This window comes from Rhinatrema bivittatum, chromosome 4 (assembly GCF_901001135.1).
Source record: "Rhinatrema bivittatum chromosome 4, aRhiBiv1.1, whole genome shotgun sequence".
NCBI classification, from domain to species: Eukaryota; Metazoa; Chordata; class Amphibia; order Gymnophiona; family Rhinatrematidae; genus Rhinatrema; species Rhinatrema bivittatum.
The window spans coordinates 170,350,958-170,367,507 of record NC_042618.1 but is presented as its reverse complement, the minus strand read 5'-3'; the positions used below and the strand labels follow the sequence as shown (position 1 = coordinate 170,367,507).

The following is a 16,550-nucleotide window of genomic DNA, read 5'->3' as shown; positions in this document are numbered from 1 at the left end:
AATTAATAATAATTGCAATGCACTATCAAAAAGTAGATATGTACATTAACGGCTCTGTTAGGGATGGAGGAATGGGGATAGATGTCTATGTGTGTATCTGGGGGGGGTTTTAAGTGAGGAAGGGTGTGGGGGATGACTGGGGGTTGGACTGAGGGTATAGAGGAATGACTGGGTATGTGGGGGTGATTGGGATTGGGATGGGGTTGTGGGGGAATGATTGGGTGTGTGAGGATCGTGACTGGGGTTGAGATGGGGGTTTAGGAGAATGACTGGGTATGTGGGGGTGATTGGGGTTGGGATGGGGTTATGGGGAATGGGTGTGTGGGGGTGACTGGGGTTGGGATGGGGTTGTGGGGAATGGGTGTGTGAGGATCGTGACTGGGGTTGAGATAGGGGTTTAGGAGAATGACTGGGTATGTGGGGGTGATTGGGGTTGGGATGGGGTTATGGGGAATGGGTGTGTGGGGGTGACTGGTGGTTGGGATGGGGTTGTGGGGGAATGGGTGTGTGAGGATAGTGACTGGGGTTCGGATGGGGTTTAGGGGAATGACTGGGTATGTGGGAGTGACTGGGGGTTGGGATGGTGTTTTGGGGGAATGGGTGTGTGGGGGTAATTGGGGTTGGGATGGGGTTATGGGGAATGGGTGTGTGGGGGTGACTGGGGGTTGGGATGGGGTTTTGGGGGAATGGGTGTGTGGGGGTGACTGGGGTTGGGATGAGGTTGTGTGGAATGGGTGTGTGGGGGTGACTGGGGTTGGAATGGGGATGGGGGGAATGGGTGTGTGAGGATCGTGACTGGGGTTCGGATGGGGTTTAGGGGAATGACTGGTGTATGGGGGTGACTGGTGGTTGGGATGGGGTTGTGGGGGAATGGGTGTGTGGGGGTGACTGGGGTTGGAATGGGGGTGGGGGGGAATGGGTGTGTGAGGATCGTGACTGGGGTTCAGATGGGGATTGGGATGGGGGTATAGAGGAATGACTGGGTGTGTGGGGGTGATTGGGGGTTGGGATGGGGTTATGGGGAATGGGTGTGTGGGGGTGACTGGGGTTGGGATGGGGTTGTGTGGGAATGGGTGTGTGAGGATAGTGACTGGGGTTCGGATGGGGTTTAGGGGAATGACTGGGTATGTGGGGGTGACTGGGGGTTGGGATGGTGTTTTGGGGGAATGGGTGTGTGGGGGTGATTGGGGTTGGGATGGGGTTTTGGGGGAATGGGTGTGTGGGGGTGACTGGGGTTGGGGATGAGGTTGTGTGGGAATGGGTGTGTGGGGGTGACTGGGGTTGGAATGGGGATGGGGGAATGGGTGTGTGAGGATCGTGACTGGGGTTCGGATGGGGTTTAGGGGAATGACTGGTGTATGGGGTGACTGGTGGTTGGGATGGGGTTGTGGGGGAATGGGTGGTGTGGGGTGTGACCTGGGTTGGGAATGGGGATGGGGGGAATGGGTGTGTGAGGATCGTGACTGGGGTTCGGATGGGGTTTAGGGGAATGACTGGTGTATGGGGGTGACTGGTGGTTGGGATGGGGGTTGTGGGGGAATGGGTGTGTGGGGGTGACTGGGGTTGGAATGGGGATGGGGGGAATGGGGTGTGTGAGGATCGTGACTGGGGTTCGGATGGGGTTTAGGGGAATGACTGGTGTATGGGGGTGACTGGTGGTTGGGATGGGGGTTGTGGGGGAATGGGTGTGTGGGGGTGACTGGGGTTGGAATGGGGGTGGGGGGGAATGGGTGTGTGAGGATCGTGACTGGGGTTCAGATGGGGATTTAGGGGAATGACTGGGTGACTTGGGGGGATGACTGGGGTTGGGATGGGGTTGTGGGGGAATGGGTGTGTGAGGATAGTGACTGGGGTTCGGATGGGGTTTAGGGGAATGACTGGGTATGTGGGAGTGACTGGGGGTTGGGATGGTGTTTTGGGGGAATGGGTGTGTGGGGGTGACTGGGGGTTGGGATGGGGTTTTGGGGGAATGGGTGTGTGGGGGTGACTGGGTTGGGATGAGGTTGTGTGGGAATGGGTGTGTGGGGGTGACTGGGGATGGGGGGAATGGGTGTGTGAGGATCGTGACTGGGGTTCGGATGGGGTTTAGGGGAATGACTGGTGTATGGGGGTGACTGGTGGTTGGGATGGGGTTGTGGGGGAATGGGTGTGTGGGGGTGACTGGGGTTGGAATGGGGGTGGGGGGAATGGGTGTGTGAGGATCGTGACTGGGGTTCAGATGGGGATTTAGGATGGGGGTATAGAGGAATGACTGGGTGTGTGGGGATGACTGGAGATTGGGATGGGGGTGTAGGGGAATGACTGGGTGTGTGGGGGTGACTGGAGATTGGGATGGGGGTATAGAGGAATGACTGGGTGTGTGGGGGGTGACTGGAGATTGGGATGGGGGTGTAGGGGAATGACTGGGTGTGTGGGGGTGACTGGAGATTGGGATGGGGGTATAGAGGAATGACTGGGTGTGTGGGGGTGACTGGAGATTGGGATGGGGGTGTAGGGGAATGACTGGGTGTGTGGGGTGTGACTGGAGATTGGGATGGGGGTATAGAGGAATGACTGGGTGTGTGGGGGTGACTGGAGATTGGGATGGGGGTATAGAGGAATGACTGGGTGTGTGGGGGTGACTGGAGATTGGGATGGGGGTATAGAGGAATGACTGGGTGTGTGGGGGTGACTGGAGATTGGGATGGGGGTGTAGGGGAATGACTGGGTGTGTGGGTGTGACTGGAGATTGGGATGGGGGGTATAGAGGAATGACTGGGTGTGTGGGGGTGACTGGAGATTGGGATGGGGGTATAGAGGAATGACTGGGTGTGTGGGGGGCGACTGGAGATTGGGATGGGGGTATAGAGGAATGACTGGGTGTGTGGGGGTGACTGGAGATTGGGATGGGGGTGTAGGGGAATGACTGGGTGTGTGGGTGGGAGCCGTATAGATCCCCCTTGCACTCTCCACGTTCTCCCTTCTCCTCCTCCTTCTGTGTGGGTGTGGGAAGGGATATGTATCTGTTGTGAGGTTAGAGTAGAGAGTGTGTGCCGGGGAGGGAGAGGTGTATTTATTTATTTAAAAGTTTTTAGATACCGCACAATAAGGCTTATGTATGCCCGTCTAGGCAGTTTACAAAAATACAAACATAATTTATGGCAAAAGAAAAAAGTTAAAATACAATTAAAATACATACATTAGAATTTTAGTTCTACTATTGATATAGTCGTAATGGTATATAGCTGTAGTTATTATGTATTATAAGCACTGTTAGACAGGTAAGTTTTCAGTATTTTCTTAAAGTCTTTGGAATTTGCTGTCAGTCGAATTTGTTCAGGAAGAGAGTTCCATAGGGTCGGACCTGGTACAGAGAAGGCCCTTTTCCGAATTAAAGCTAGGCTTACTATTCTGACTGAGGGGATTTCTAATATACATTTGTCCATAGAGCAGAGTTGTAGGATGAATCAGGTGGGGAAGAATGTGCCCCTTCTTTCTTTCACTCTTGTGTATGTATGTGTAGAGTGGGGGGGCATAGGAATGAGTGTGTAGGGGGAAGGTGACAGTTGGTGGTGTAAGGGTATATGTGAGTATGTGGAGGGGAGGAGTTGGTATGTGGAGGAGTTGTGGAGGGTCTGTGTGTACTTGCGGGGGGAGTTGGTTTGTGTGCTGGGGGGAAGTTGGTGTGCGCTGGGTGTGTGTGTGGGGGGGATGCATATGGCTGTGTGTGTTGGGGAATGTACGTGGGTGGCAAAATGTGTGGAATTGTGTGTGTGTGTGTGTGTGTGTGTGTGTGTGTGAAAAGAACTTAAGAACATAAGAAATGCCATACTGGGTCAGTCCAAGGGTCCATCAAGCCCTACATCCTGTTTCCAACAGTTGCCAATCCAAGTCACAAGTACCTGGCAAGTATCCAAATATTAGATAGATCACAAGCTACTATTGCTTATTAATTACCATAATATCAGTTTATGGATTTAACCTCTAGGAACTTATCCAAACCTTTTTTAAACCCAGTAACACTAACTGCTGAATCCACATCCTCTGGTAATGAAATTCCAGAGTTTAACTAGTATGTGCTGAGTGAAAAAGAATTTTCTTTGATTTGTTTTAAATGTGCTACTTGCTAACTTCATGGAATGCCCCTTGGGCCTTCTATTATCTGAGAGTGTAAATAACCGATTTACATTAACTTGTTCAACTCCTTTCATGATATTGTAGACCTCTATCATATCCCACCTCAGCTGTCTCTTCTCCAAGCAGAACAGCTCTAACTTCTTTAGCCTTTCCTCATAGGGCAGCCATTCAATGCCCCATATCATTTTGGTCACCCTTCTCTGCACTTTCTCCAGTGCAGCTATATCCTTTTTGAGATACGGTGACCAGAACTGCACACAGTATTCAAGGTGCGGTCTCACTATGGAGTGATACAGGGGCATCATAAGATCCTCCATTTTATTTTCCATTCCCTTCCTAATAATTCCTACATTGTTTGCTTTTTTTTTTTTTTTTTTTTAATCTGTTTATTGAATGCAGAAAAACACATACATCTGACAAATCCAACCAAGGAGAAAAAACCTTCCCACTTAGAAAGTATTTTATTATTTATTTATTTATTTGGAATTTCTTCTATACCGATAGCCGAATGCACATCGTATCGGTTTACATAAAACTAGGAACATTTAGGCAGAGCCCTTTACATTTAGGCAGAGCCCTTACATGGAACAGTAACAAGTATATGAGGCAAGGAACAGTAAAATAACTATATGTTAAGTTCGAGGAACTATGTGTTACATATCAAGCAAAAGAACTAAAGTACTAGATAAAGTGAACTATAATACAAAAGGTAAAGCAATTCTTGGTCATTCCAGAGTGACACTAGTGGATCAATTACAATGAGGTAAGAAAAACGTCTGAGCTGATAAGTTGGTTAAATAAGGATCAAGAGGAGAGGATCAAAGGGGAGCTCACTGAAAGTACAACAAACACAATTCTGTGCAAGAGGAGCGTGAGAACAATGGTTCATCAGAGGAAGGAGGGGCGCAAGGAGAGGAACGTTAGAGGACGAGAAGTTAAATGCTGTAAAATTAGGCAAAAAGTAGTGGACAGCGAAAAGATGATTGGAGAAGGGAGAAGTAAATAATACTAAGGTAACCAGGGGGGGTACCAGAGGTTGAGGATAAAGATGGGTAGGAAGTGGAGAGACTGACACTGTTATAAGAACTCAATGGTTCAATTACAGGGATTTTAGGAATTCTTCGTGGAGAGGGAGGAGTGTGAGGGGTAGGCCTGAAGGAACAACCATGTTTTTAGTTTTTTCTTGAATTTAGGAGTGGAGGTCTCTGTGCGTAAGTCTGGAGGTAGGGAGTTCCATAGGGTAGGGCCAGCAAGAGAAAAGGCTCTGTTTATAGTGGAGGTAAGTTTGGTGGATTTGATTGAGGGCGTGTGGACTGTTCCTTGGAGGGCAGGGCGAGTGGGTCTTGTGGACGTGCGAGGAAGGAGAGGAGGGTTGATCCAGTGGAGGTTTTCATTTATAAGGCTTTTATGGATGAGGGAAAGTGCTTTGAAAAGTATTCGTGATTGTATTGGTAGCCAATGGAGTTCAATAAGTGTTGGTGTAATGTGGTCTCTTTTTTTGGAGTTAGAAAGAATACGTGCAGCGGCGTTTTGTAGTAGTTGTAACGGTTTAGTATACGTGGAGGGGAGGCTGAGGAGGAGAGCATTACAGTAGTCTATTTTGGAAAAAATAATAGACTGGAGTACTGTGTGAAAGTCAGAAAAATGTAGTAAAGGTCTGAGTTTTCTAATCGTTTGTAGCTTGAAAAAGCAGTCCTTTATGATAGATTTAATAACGGGTTTGAAAGTGAGTTGATTGTCAATAAGAACACCCAGGTTACGGGTGTGTGAGGGGAAAGAAGATCCAACAAGAGATCCAACAATATAGCAAGGATGTGTTTTCCGTACAAATATAAACACCCACAACCCTTCCCCCCCCCACTAACCCTAAGATCGGCTAACATTTACACTTATTGTATTTTTAATGTATTAACAATAGAACTGCGGATTTGGCTTGATATAGAGTCGAGATACGGCTTTCAGATTTGCAAAAATGGTTTTTGTCTACTGCAGTTTTTCTTAAGAACAGACAATTTATCTATTAGCACTAAATTTTGCATCTGATTACGCCATTCCAATAATGAGGGGATATCAGGAGATATCCAATGTATTAAAATAGATTTTTTAATCAGACAGCAAGCTTTACGAATAAATAGTAACAGAGCTTTCTCCGCTATTTAATATTCATCATAGATATCTAATAGACCCAAAGATTCATCCAATGGAACCTCCCTACCCACCCATGAAGATATGTGCTGAAATACCTCTTCCCAAAATTTCTGGATTTTGGGCAGGACCAGAGACAGTGAAAGAGAGTGCTCTCTGCTACGCAACATTTTAAACAAGTTGGGCTTTGTATGTTCCCTGTAAGTACCCAGATCAGTCCAGACTGTGGGTTATGCCTCCCTTCCAGCAGATGGATCAGAGAAAAACTTGAAGGGCACCCTTAGTTAACCTGGTGTGCCCACTGTATCCCTTCAGTCTTTCTCTGTCTCCAGCAGATGGAGGTGGTGCAAACCTACAGTCTTGCCCTGATTTAGGGTTCCTTGGGTAGGGGGGCGCTTAACCTGGTTTCACGAGGCATGGGTCAGAATAACCTCCGTTCAGTGGGTCCTAAGCATTATCGAACATGGCTACGCTTTGGAATTTGCTCGGCTGCTCCAAGACTTCTTTCTGGTTTCCCCCTGCAGTTCACGGACCAAGGCTCTGGCAAGTACCCAAAAACTAAGTCTATTTCATGTTACCGTTGCTAGTAATAGCAGTGGCTATTTTCTAAGTCAACTTAATTAATAGCAGGTAATGGACTTCTCCTCCAAGAACTTATCCAATCCTTTTTTAAACACAGCTATACTAACTGCACTAACCACATCCTCTGGCAACAAATTCCAGAGTTTAATTGTGCGTTGAGTAAAAAAAAAAAGAACTTTCTCTGATTAGTTTTAAATGTGCCACATGCTAACTTCATGGAGTGCCCCCTAGTCTTTCTATTATCTGAAAGACTAAATAACCGATTCTAGACCTCTCATGATTTTAAACATCTCTATCATATCCCCCCTCAGCCGTCTCTTCTCCAAACTGAAAAGTCCTAACCACTTTAGTCTTTCCTCATAGGGGAGCTGTTCCATTCCCCTTACCATTTTGGTTGCCCTTCTCTGTACCTTCTCCATCGCAATTATATCTTTTTTGAGATGCGGTGACCAGAATTGTACACAGTATTCAAGGTGGGGTCTCACCATGGAGTGATACAGAGGCATTATGACATTTTCCGTTTTATTCACCATTCCCTTTCTAATAATTCCCAACATTCTGTTTGCTTTTTTGACTGCCGCAGCAAACTGAACCGACAATTTCAATGTGTTATCCACTATGACGCCTAGATCTCTTTCTTGGGTGGTAGCACCTAATATGGAACCTAACATTGTTTAACCATAGCATGGGTTATTTTTCCCTATATGTATCTCCTTGCACTTATCCACATTAAATTTCATCTGCCATTTCGATGCCCAATTTTCCAGTCTCACAAGGTCTTTCTGCAATTTATCAAAATCTGCTTGTGATTTAACTACTCTGAACAATTTTGTATCATCTGTAAATTTGATTACCTCACTTGTCATAATTCTTTCCAGATCATTTATAAATATATTGAAAAGTAAGGGTCCCAATACAGATCCCTGAGGCACTCCACTACCCACTCCCTTCCACTGAGAAAATTGTCCATTTAATCCTACTCTCTGTTTCCTGTCTTCTAGCCAGTTTGTAATCCACGAAAGGATATCATCACCTATATCATGACTTTTTACTTTTCCTAGAAGCCTCTCATGAGGAACTTTGTCAAACGTCTTCTGAAAATCCATGCTAAATTCATGGACTAAGTGGCCGCACTGCAAATTTCTACAGGTGAAACACTATTTAAAAATGCCAAACACGTCACTTGTGCTCTTAGTGCATGAGCAGTTACAAGAGAATGCAAAACTTTAGATTCTTCATGATAACAAAAGGCTATATATTTGGCAATCCAATGTGATAACATCTGCTTAGACACTGCTTTCCCCATAGTAGCTGGAGAGTAAGAAATGAATAGCTATTTTGATTCACACACTGACCTAATTAGTGATAAGTAAAAAAACAGTACTCTCCTACAATCTAAGGCATGTTGTTCTTGTTCACGTGCTGATTTACATGGCTTTGGGAAAAAAATTGGTAGTTGGATTATCTGATTCAAATGGAAAGATGATACTACTTTTGACTGACATGAAGGGCTAGTTCTTAACACCACTTTCTCTGGAAAAAAAATGATTATAAGTGTTATGCTCAGGCTTGTGAACCCTTGGGCCAATGGGAGGTTTGTATACCTTAGGAGGAAGATCCGTAGGTTCTCCCTTCGGGTGGCGAGGCAGGAACAGAAGACGTGACCAGCTGTCCCTCGGCACTGGAGACAGAGGCGACTGTGGAGGCAGATGAAGAGTTGAGACGTCGAGGAACAGAAGTGTGTCTTCACCACTGGAAGTCCGCAGTCCCCCCAGGAGGAGCCCGTAGGGACCCGGACCGCTGGGACTTAGGTGGACCTTTGAGAGGTCAAGAAGTTCGGTGCAAGGGCTGACTGGAGCTTCACCCCTGGAAGCCCGCGGTCCCCCCGGGAGGAGCCCGTAGGGACCCAGGCCGCTGGGCCTTAGGTGGGCCCTTGGAGATGATGGTCAAGAGGAAGTCCAAGGTCAAGAGCCAGAGGGTCATCGTTTACCAGTCCGAGGTCACACACCGAGGGATCACCACTTGCCAGTTCGAAGTCACACACCAGAGAATCACCGCTTGTCAATCCGAAGTCAGGGACCAGGAACACCAAGACGAGACAGGAACAAGGATCCAAAGCACAAGAACTCACTGAAGCAAGTAGACCTGACCAACCACGGAAGTTGCCAAGTCAAGGAATGGTCAGAGGAAGTCTCCTTTTATACTTCCTCTGGCCTAATGGATTGGAATCAGCTGTAGAAAATTAAAGGGACGAGGTCCCTTTAATTCTGATGAGGAGGCGCGGCCTCGCGCCTAAGATGGCGGCGGCCATCTTGGATCTCGGGCAGCGGAGGAAAGCTGCTAGTTGCCGCGAGGGAGGAGCAGGGACGGCTCCTGAACTGGCGGCTAGCCCGGAGGCCCACGCCGACGCACAGGGGCACCGAGCACATGAGGTAGGGCAATCTGCCCCAAAGCTGCTGCGGCGGCCACCATGGAGCTCAGGTAGGGGAGTGCCCCCATGGACGGCCGCGGGCGCGGAACACAACAATAAGTTTGGTAGGTAACCAGTGATATAATAGTAATTAGGAATAAGGTTTTCCAGTTTAAATAATTGAAGATTAGAATCTTGAATGTGTCAAAAGGTTTAACACTAAAGACAATTCCTGTTGTGGAGTTGGTTTTCTTATAGGTGGCTTAAGCTTAAATAACGCCTTCATGAATTTAGCATTGTGAGGGTGAAGAGATATGGACTTTTGATCAAATCCATTATGGAATGCCACAATAGCGGATAAATGATTTTTGACAGAGTTGGTTTTCAAATTAGATTTTGATAAAAAAATAGAAGATAAATAAGAATTTTGGAAACCCTGGCCTGATGAGGAATTATGTGATGTGAAAAATACCATTTCTGAAAATGTAACCATTTAAGCATTTAAGCTTTCCATGTGGATGTTTTTTTCGAGGCTTTTATTATTTCATTTATTTCAGTGGAATACTCAGGCAAGTTTAATCTTCGAAAATTATCCTCCAAGCTGTTAAAGATAGGGATTTCGGGTTGGGGTGTAACATTGATCTCTGTTATTGAGTGACTAGATGTGGAATATTGGGAAGTTTCTGGTAGGACTACTGAGCTAAAGAAAGGAGAATTGAGAACCAGAGTTGCTAAGGCCAAGCTGGAGCTATGAAGATTACTGACGCTTATTCTGTCTTTATTTTTAGCAGGGTCCTTGATATCATTGGTATCGAAGGATATGCATATAATAATAGATCCTTGCTCCAGTTCAGTAGAAAAGCATCCAATGCCAGAGCATCATGAGCTGGCAAGCAGGAGCAATAGAGAAGAAAAGAGATCTACTAGGGGCTTTCCCCATGTCTTGAATAAATTCTTTAGGACTTGGTTGTCTAATTTCCACTCGTGAGCAGGTAATTTCTGACTCAAAGTGTTCACTAGCTGATTCTATTTTCATGAGACATAAACTGCTGTAAGTGTGATCTGTCTCTTCAATGCAATTCTCCATAGTTTTACTGCTTCGGCACAGAGAAAAGATTTGTTTCCTCCCTGTTTGTTTATGTAAAACATTGATACCTGATTGTCCGTATTTATTTGTAAGGTGCAGGCATTGACTGTTGAAAACCTGTTAGAACTTTATGCATTGCTTTCATCTCGAGCAGGCTGATATAGAGAAGAGATTCTTGTTTGGAACAAAGACCTTGAGTGCATTGGTTTTTGAAATGCGTACCCCAAATGGTTAGCGAGGCATCAGTGGTTAAGCTCCAAGTTGGAAGAGGAAACATAAAAGAATTTCCTACAGTGAGATGAGATATTTGAAGCCACCAACATAGATCTCTTTTTAGATGATTGGTTACTAGGGGTGTGAATCGTGTGATCGATCGTCTTAACGATCGATTTTGGCTGGGGGGGGAGGGAATTCTGATCGTCGTGTTTTGTTTTTTTTAAAAATCGTTAAAAATCGTAAATCGGGGGAGGGTGGGAAAACCGGCACACCAAAACAACCCTAAAACCCACCCCGACCCTTTAAAACAAATCCCCCAAAATGTTTTAAATTACCTGGGGTCCAATGGGGGGGTCCCGGCACGATCTCCCGCTCTCTGGCCACGGCTGCGTTAAGAGAAATGGTGCTGGTGGCCCTTTGCCCTTATCATGTGACAGGGCAAAGGTAGCGCCGGCGCCATTTTGGTTCCTGGCTCCTGATGTCACGCGTGCAGGAGATCGCTCCCGGACCCCCGCTGGACCCCAAGGGACTTTTGGCCAGCTTGGGGGGCCTCCTGACCCCCACAAGACTTGCCAAAAGTCCAGCGGGGGTCCGGGAGCGACCTCCTGCATGCGGACCGTATTGCCAATATTCAAAATTCAATATTCAAAATGGACCGTCGCCCGTATGACATAGTGAGGGCAAAGGTAGCGCCGGCGCCATTTTGAATATTGGCAATACGGCCCGCGTGCAGGAGGTCGCTCCCTTATCATCTCACAAGTTCTTTCTCCAGTTCCTCACAATCTGCTGCCACCATTTTAACAACTTTGAATAATTTTGTGTCATCTGCAAATTTGATCACCTCACTTGTCGTTCCCTTTTCCAAATAATTTATGAATATTTAAACAGCACAGATCTCAGTACCATTTCCTATGGATCTCCAAAAATGATCTTTCTCCATTTAGAAATCTGATCATTTAGTCTACTCTTTGTTTCCTGTCTTTAACCAGCTACCAATCCTCAATAGGACATTGTCTCCTATCCCATAACTTTGTAATTTCCTGAGGAGTCTGTTACGGGAGACTTTGTCAAATGTCTTCTGAAAATCCAGATATACAGTACTATATCAACTGGATCACCTTGATCTACATGTTTATTTACACTTTCTAAAAAATCTAGAAGATTGGTAAGGCAAAACTTCCCTTTGCTAAAACCATGTTGACTCTTCTACCATTAAGCCATGTGTATCTATATGGCCAGTGATTTTGTTTTTAAGAATGGCTTCTAGCATTTTGCCTGGCACAGATGTCAGGCTCATTGGTCTATAGTTTTCTGGATCACTCCTGGAGCCCTTTTTAAAAAATCGGCATCATATGGGCCACCCACTCTAGTTTTCTAGTACTGTGGTTGTTTTAAATGAAAGGTTACAGATTACTCTTCACTGGCTTCCATTACTGTGGCACATGAAATATAAGATTGCCTGTTTGATTCACATGCTACTATACAACTCTGAGAACTTATGGATTAGTTTCCTTCTGCATATTTACTAACCTTCCTGCCACCTGAGGTCTGCCAACAAAAGACTCTTCGAGATTCCATCTATAAAACTCGCTCACCTTGTGGACATGCTTTTTCAGTGATGGGACCTTTTCTGTGGAACTCACTCCCTGAAGAAATTAGGTTAACATTCGACAATGCAAAATTTAAGAAACGCTTAAAAACCTTTAGAGTAGATTTTAAAACGTGCATGCGCTACCTGGCGTGCGCACATGGACGCACCAATTTTATAACATGCGTGCACTGGCGCACGCATGTTATAAAATACATGAGCTGCGAGCACATACGCGCCGAATTTTATAATCCACGCGCGTATGTGTGGATGGTGTGTGCGAGGGGGAGGGGGATAAAAATATGCAAATTCACGCAGCGACAAGATCAGGGCTCCCCCAGTTCCCTCCCAGTCCCCTTCCAATTTAGGAGGGAACTGGGAGGGAACTTTCCTACCCCTACCCTAACCTCCGTTCCCCTTCCCCTCTCCTCCCCACTCTCTAAACTGCCTTTTTTTTTTTTTTGTTTACCTGTTATTGTACAAGTTACTTCAGGGCCTGACCTGAAGTAACTTGCGCGTCTTGACAGCCAGCTGGCGTTCGAGGCTTCAGGACAGCAATGAAGCCTCCGGCCCAACCCGCTCTGCCCCCTGGACCGTCCATTTATCAGGGCCTGGCACTAATGCGCGTATCACCACTTACTTGCGTGGCCGGGCCCTTTTTAAAATGTGCACAGCGCGCGCAGGGCTCGGCCACGCGTGTAAGTGGTGATTTCTACATGCCTGGCCGATTTAAAATCCGGTCATTTATGTTCAGGGAAGCTTTTGACTTAAGCCATCGAAAGATACTAAATCAAACTTGCCTGATGAATTGCAGACCTTATAGACCTTTATAATGTGTTAAGATGCATCAAAGATGCAAACAGAATGTTAGTAATTATTAGGAAGGGAATGGTTAATAAAATGGAAAATGTCATAAAGCCTCTATATCGCTCCATGGTGAGACTGCACCTTGAATACTGCGTACAATTCTGGTCGCCGCATCTCAAAAAAGATATAGTTGCGATGGAGAAGGTACAGAGAAGGGCTACCAAAATGATAAAGGGAATGGAACAGCTCCCCTATAAGGAAAGACTAAAGAGGTTAGGACTTTTCAGCTTGGAGAAGAGACGGCTGAGGGGAGATATGATAGAGGTGTTTAAAATAATGAGAGGTCTAGAACGGGTAAATGTGAATCGGTTATTTAGTCTTTCAGATAATAGAAGGACTAGGGGGCACTCCCATGAAGTTAGCATGTGGCACATTTAAAACTAATTGTAGAAAGTTCTTTTTCACTCCACATACAATTAAACTCTGGAATTTGTTGCCAGAGGATGTGGTTAGTGCAGTTAGTGTAGCTGTGTTTAAAAAATGATTGGATAAGTTCTTGGAAAAGTCCATTACCTGCTATTAATTAAGTTGACTTAGAAAATGGCCACTGCTATTACTAGCAACAGAAACATGGAATAGACTTGGTTTTTGGGTACTTGCCAGATTCTTGTGGCCTGGATTGGCCACTGTTAGAAGCAGAATGCTGGGCTTGATGGACCCTTGGTCTGACCCAGCATGGCATGTTGTTATGTTAAGTTATGTCATGCAGTTTTTTTGTTGTTTTCTTTTTATGTCTTTGTTAATTGCAAACTTTTATGAATGTATATTTTGTGACCTGCTTCAAAGTTTGTAGAAGCAGGATATAAATCTTTTAAAATAAATAAATACTAGTAACAAGTTAGCAATTTAATGTTTGAGTACTTTTAGAACTCTGGGGTGGTGACTGTCCCCATTCACTCTCCCCAATCCATGGGCTCTCACCCTCTAATCCATGCTGTTTTTCCCCTCTCTCCTGCCCCTATCACCAATCCATGGCCACTCTACTCTCTCTTTCTCTAATTCATGGTGACTCTCCACTCCCTCTGATCTTGGATTTCCTTCTCTCTTCCATGACATTCCTCTCCCCCAACTCCATTTAAGGAGTTTCTCTCATTATTCAGATCCAGACCCAGAAATCTATTCTGAAACCCCCTTTCCTTCCCTTTATCTTTTCATCTTGTGCTGCACATGTCAGAGAACACTTGTATGGAGAATCTGTTTTCCTCACTCTTGAATTACCTACAGGGACTTTGATTGAAACTCACCTCACTTCCCTGTGTACAATCTTAACTAAATCACTGTCACTTGCCTGAATCTAATTCTGATGAGATCTTCTGAGAACAAGAAATCAGAAACCCAGACTGACCTCTGCAGCAGCCCTGAGACTGAATAAGCACATGTAGTCACCTCTCAATTATTTTCTTTCACACCAGGACATGGTTTCAGAAGGTTAAGCAGAGATAACAACTTTCTTGCTTTTTAATTTCAGATTGCTTTTTTCATCAATATTATACTCTAACAGCAAGGACATCTACCGAGCTTCTACAGGAGCAGCAATGCTACTGGCAGCAGTGCACACTTGTGATGAGGTATAGCACAACACACCTAGGCTGGGGAGCTTCCTGGCATCACCTGGGATGAGATGCAGCCTGATGCTCCCTGGGCTGGGGGTGAAATTTGGCACATTTGGGCCTGTGGTGCAGTCTGGCACACTTGGGTTGAGGGTACTGCCTGGTACACTTGGGATAGGAGTGCTGCGTGACACATTTGAAATAGGAATGCTGCTTGACACACTTGGGATGGGATTCAGCTTGTTCTCTCCCTTTTTTTTTTTGTCCAGTGTCAAGATGTTTCTGTTAAAAGCAATTTATTAAATTAAATTTGTCTTTTCTTAGTGATGGACATTTAAGTTATTTAATATTTTATCTTATCTGGAAAAGTGAGTGAAGAGAAACTTAGATTCTAGGCTCTTTTCTGTCTCTTTCTCTCAGGTCAGTGCCTACGGATTCATCACACACGACTATGACAAATATTCTGAACACTATTATGACAAGACCTACAGAAACTTCTCCTTCGTTCTCAATCATAATTTCAATCTAGAAATGGAGCTCTGGCAAAAGCTGCATAAGAATGGGATTATCAAGTTGTACAGCAGGCAGTGACAATGGACTGAGTCAGGACACAACTTGCTACTGGTGACCCAGTAACCCACTAGGGGCAGAGCAAAGTGAGTTCATGAGAGTGAAGGTAAATAACATATCCACAGTCAGCCCATTTGTGGAGAGTCCAGCAGTATATTCTTCTATTTGTATGTGGTCATTGTTATATGTACATGTAAATTATTTTTACAGCATGATATGAGTGACACGATCATCATGTGTTTACAACATACAGTGATATTTCTTGAATTCCTAATTATTTCAGCATAGTAAATGTGTTTAATACACAAATAAAACAGCTTTAAAAGAGAAACCCTGTTTTATGATTCCCCCCACGAAGTTATCCCCCCATTCCTTACCTTCAAGAGAACGGATACTGTATTTCTCTGACGTTATCACGTATTTGTGTAACGTTGCTACACATAATAAAAAGTTCTAAATTTAAAAGAGAAACCCACATTGGTGTACTTTAGTCTATTCTTTAGTTACTTGCTATCTCCAAATACAGACTGAATAAATACAGACTGAATAAAAATCACAATTACACATGGCAAACAAACATTCAAAGAAATACATGATTGATTTGAGTTTGCTGCTAACAATAAAGTAATAATTAAACAAGGTATTAATGAAAAGAGTACTGATTTCTAGGATCAAATGCTTCTAGGATCGTAAGATTTTAACATACTTTTAAACTGAGCTGTATCAGAAGAAAGATGCAGTGTTTCAGGAAGAACATTCCATGCTATAGGACCAACTATGGAGAAGGCACCATTACGTACCTCCAGCAAATGAGAAAGATTTGGTGAATGAACTTCTATTCCCTATACATACCCGGATCAGTCCAGACTCCTGGGTTTTGCCTCCCCTCCAGCAGATGGAGACAGAGAAGTTTTGACAGACTCTGCCCTATATCCTAAGGTGCCACCCACAGTCCATCAGTATTTCTCTGTCTCCAGCAGATGGTGGAGGTGCAAAACCTACAGTCTGTACTGATTACTTAGCAAAAAAAAAAAAAAGAGAAAAACTTAGATAGGAATTAGGAATCCCGGTCGGGGTCTATAGATCCGGTGTTATTAGACCTGCGTGGTCCTCCTACTTCTTTTCCATTTCATTTCTCGGTTACTGACCTGCTGTTCAGAGAATGGGACACCCCTGATTTAGGGTTGAAAGTCACTAAAGCATTGGACAAACTATATCCTCTGCCGGAGGATGCTTTGGACCTTCTTTGAGTTCCCAAAGTGGATGCAGCGATGTCAGCGGTCACTAAAAGACCACTCCCAATTACTGGGTCGACTGCCCTCAAGGATTTACAAAATTGAAAGCTGGACCTTCAGCTCAAAAAGATCTTTGAGGTCTCAGCACTTGGAGTCCGAGCAGCGATGTGTAGCAGTTTTTCTT

General features: G+C 44.9%; 1 protein-coding gene across 3 annotated transcripts in view; it reads left to right on the top strand.

The window, feature by feature from the left end:
* LOC115090298 (alpha-N-acetylgalactosaminide alpha-2,6-sialyltransferase 2-like) overlaps positions 1 to 15,665 on the top strand; it is a 182,701-nt gene extending 167,036 nt beyond the window's left edge. For 2 of the 3 annotated variants that reach the window (XM_029599214.1, XM_029599213.1), the window contains exons 13-14: positions 14,480 to 14,579; positions 14,982 to 15,665. In XM_029599214.1, the coding sequence (XP_029455074.1) occupies positions 14,480 to 14,579; positions 14,982 to 15,152 (271 nt within the window). In that variant the 3' untranslated portion in view covers positions 15,153 to 15,665. The remainder of the gene's footprint in view (positions 1 to 14,479; positions 14,580 to 14,981) is intronic. The other variant, XM_029599212.1, reaches the window with a different exon arrangement.
* Positions 15,666 to 16,550: the final 885 nt, after the last annotated feature.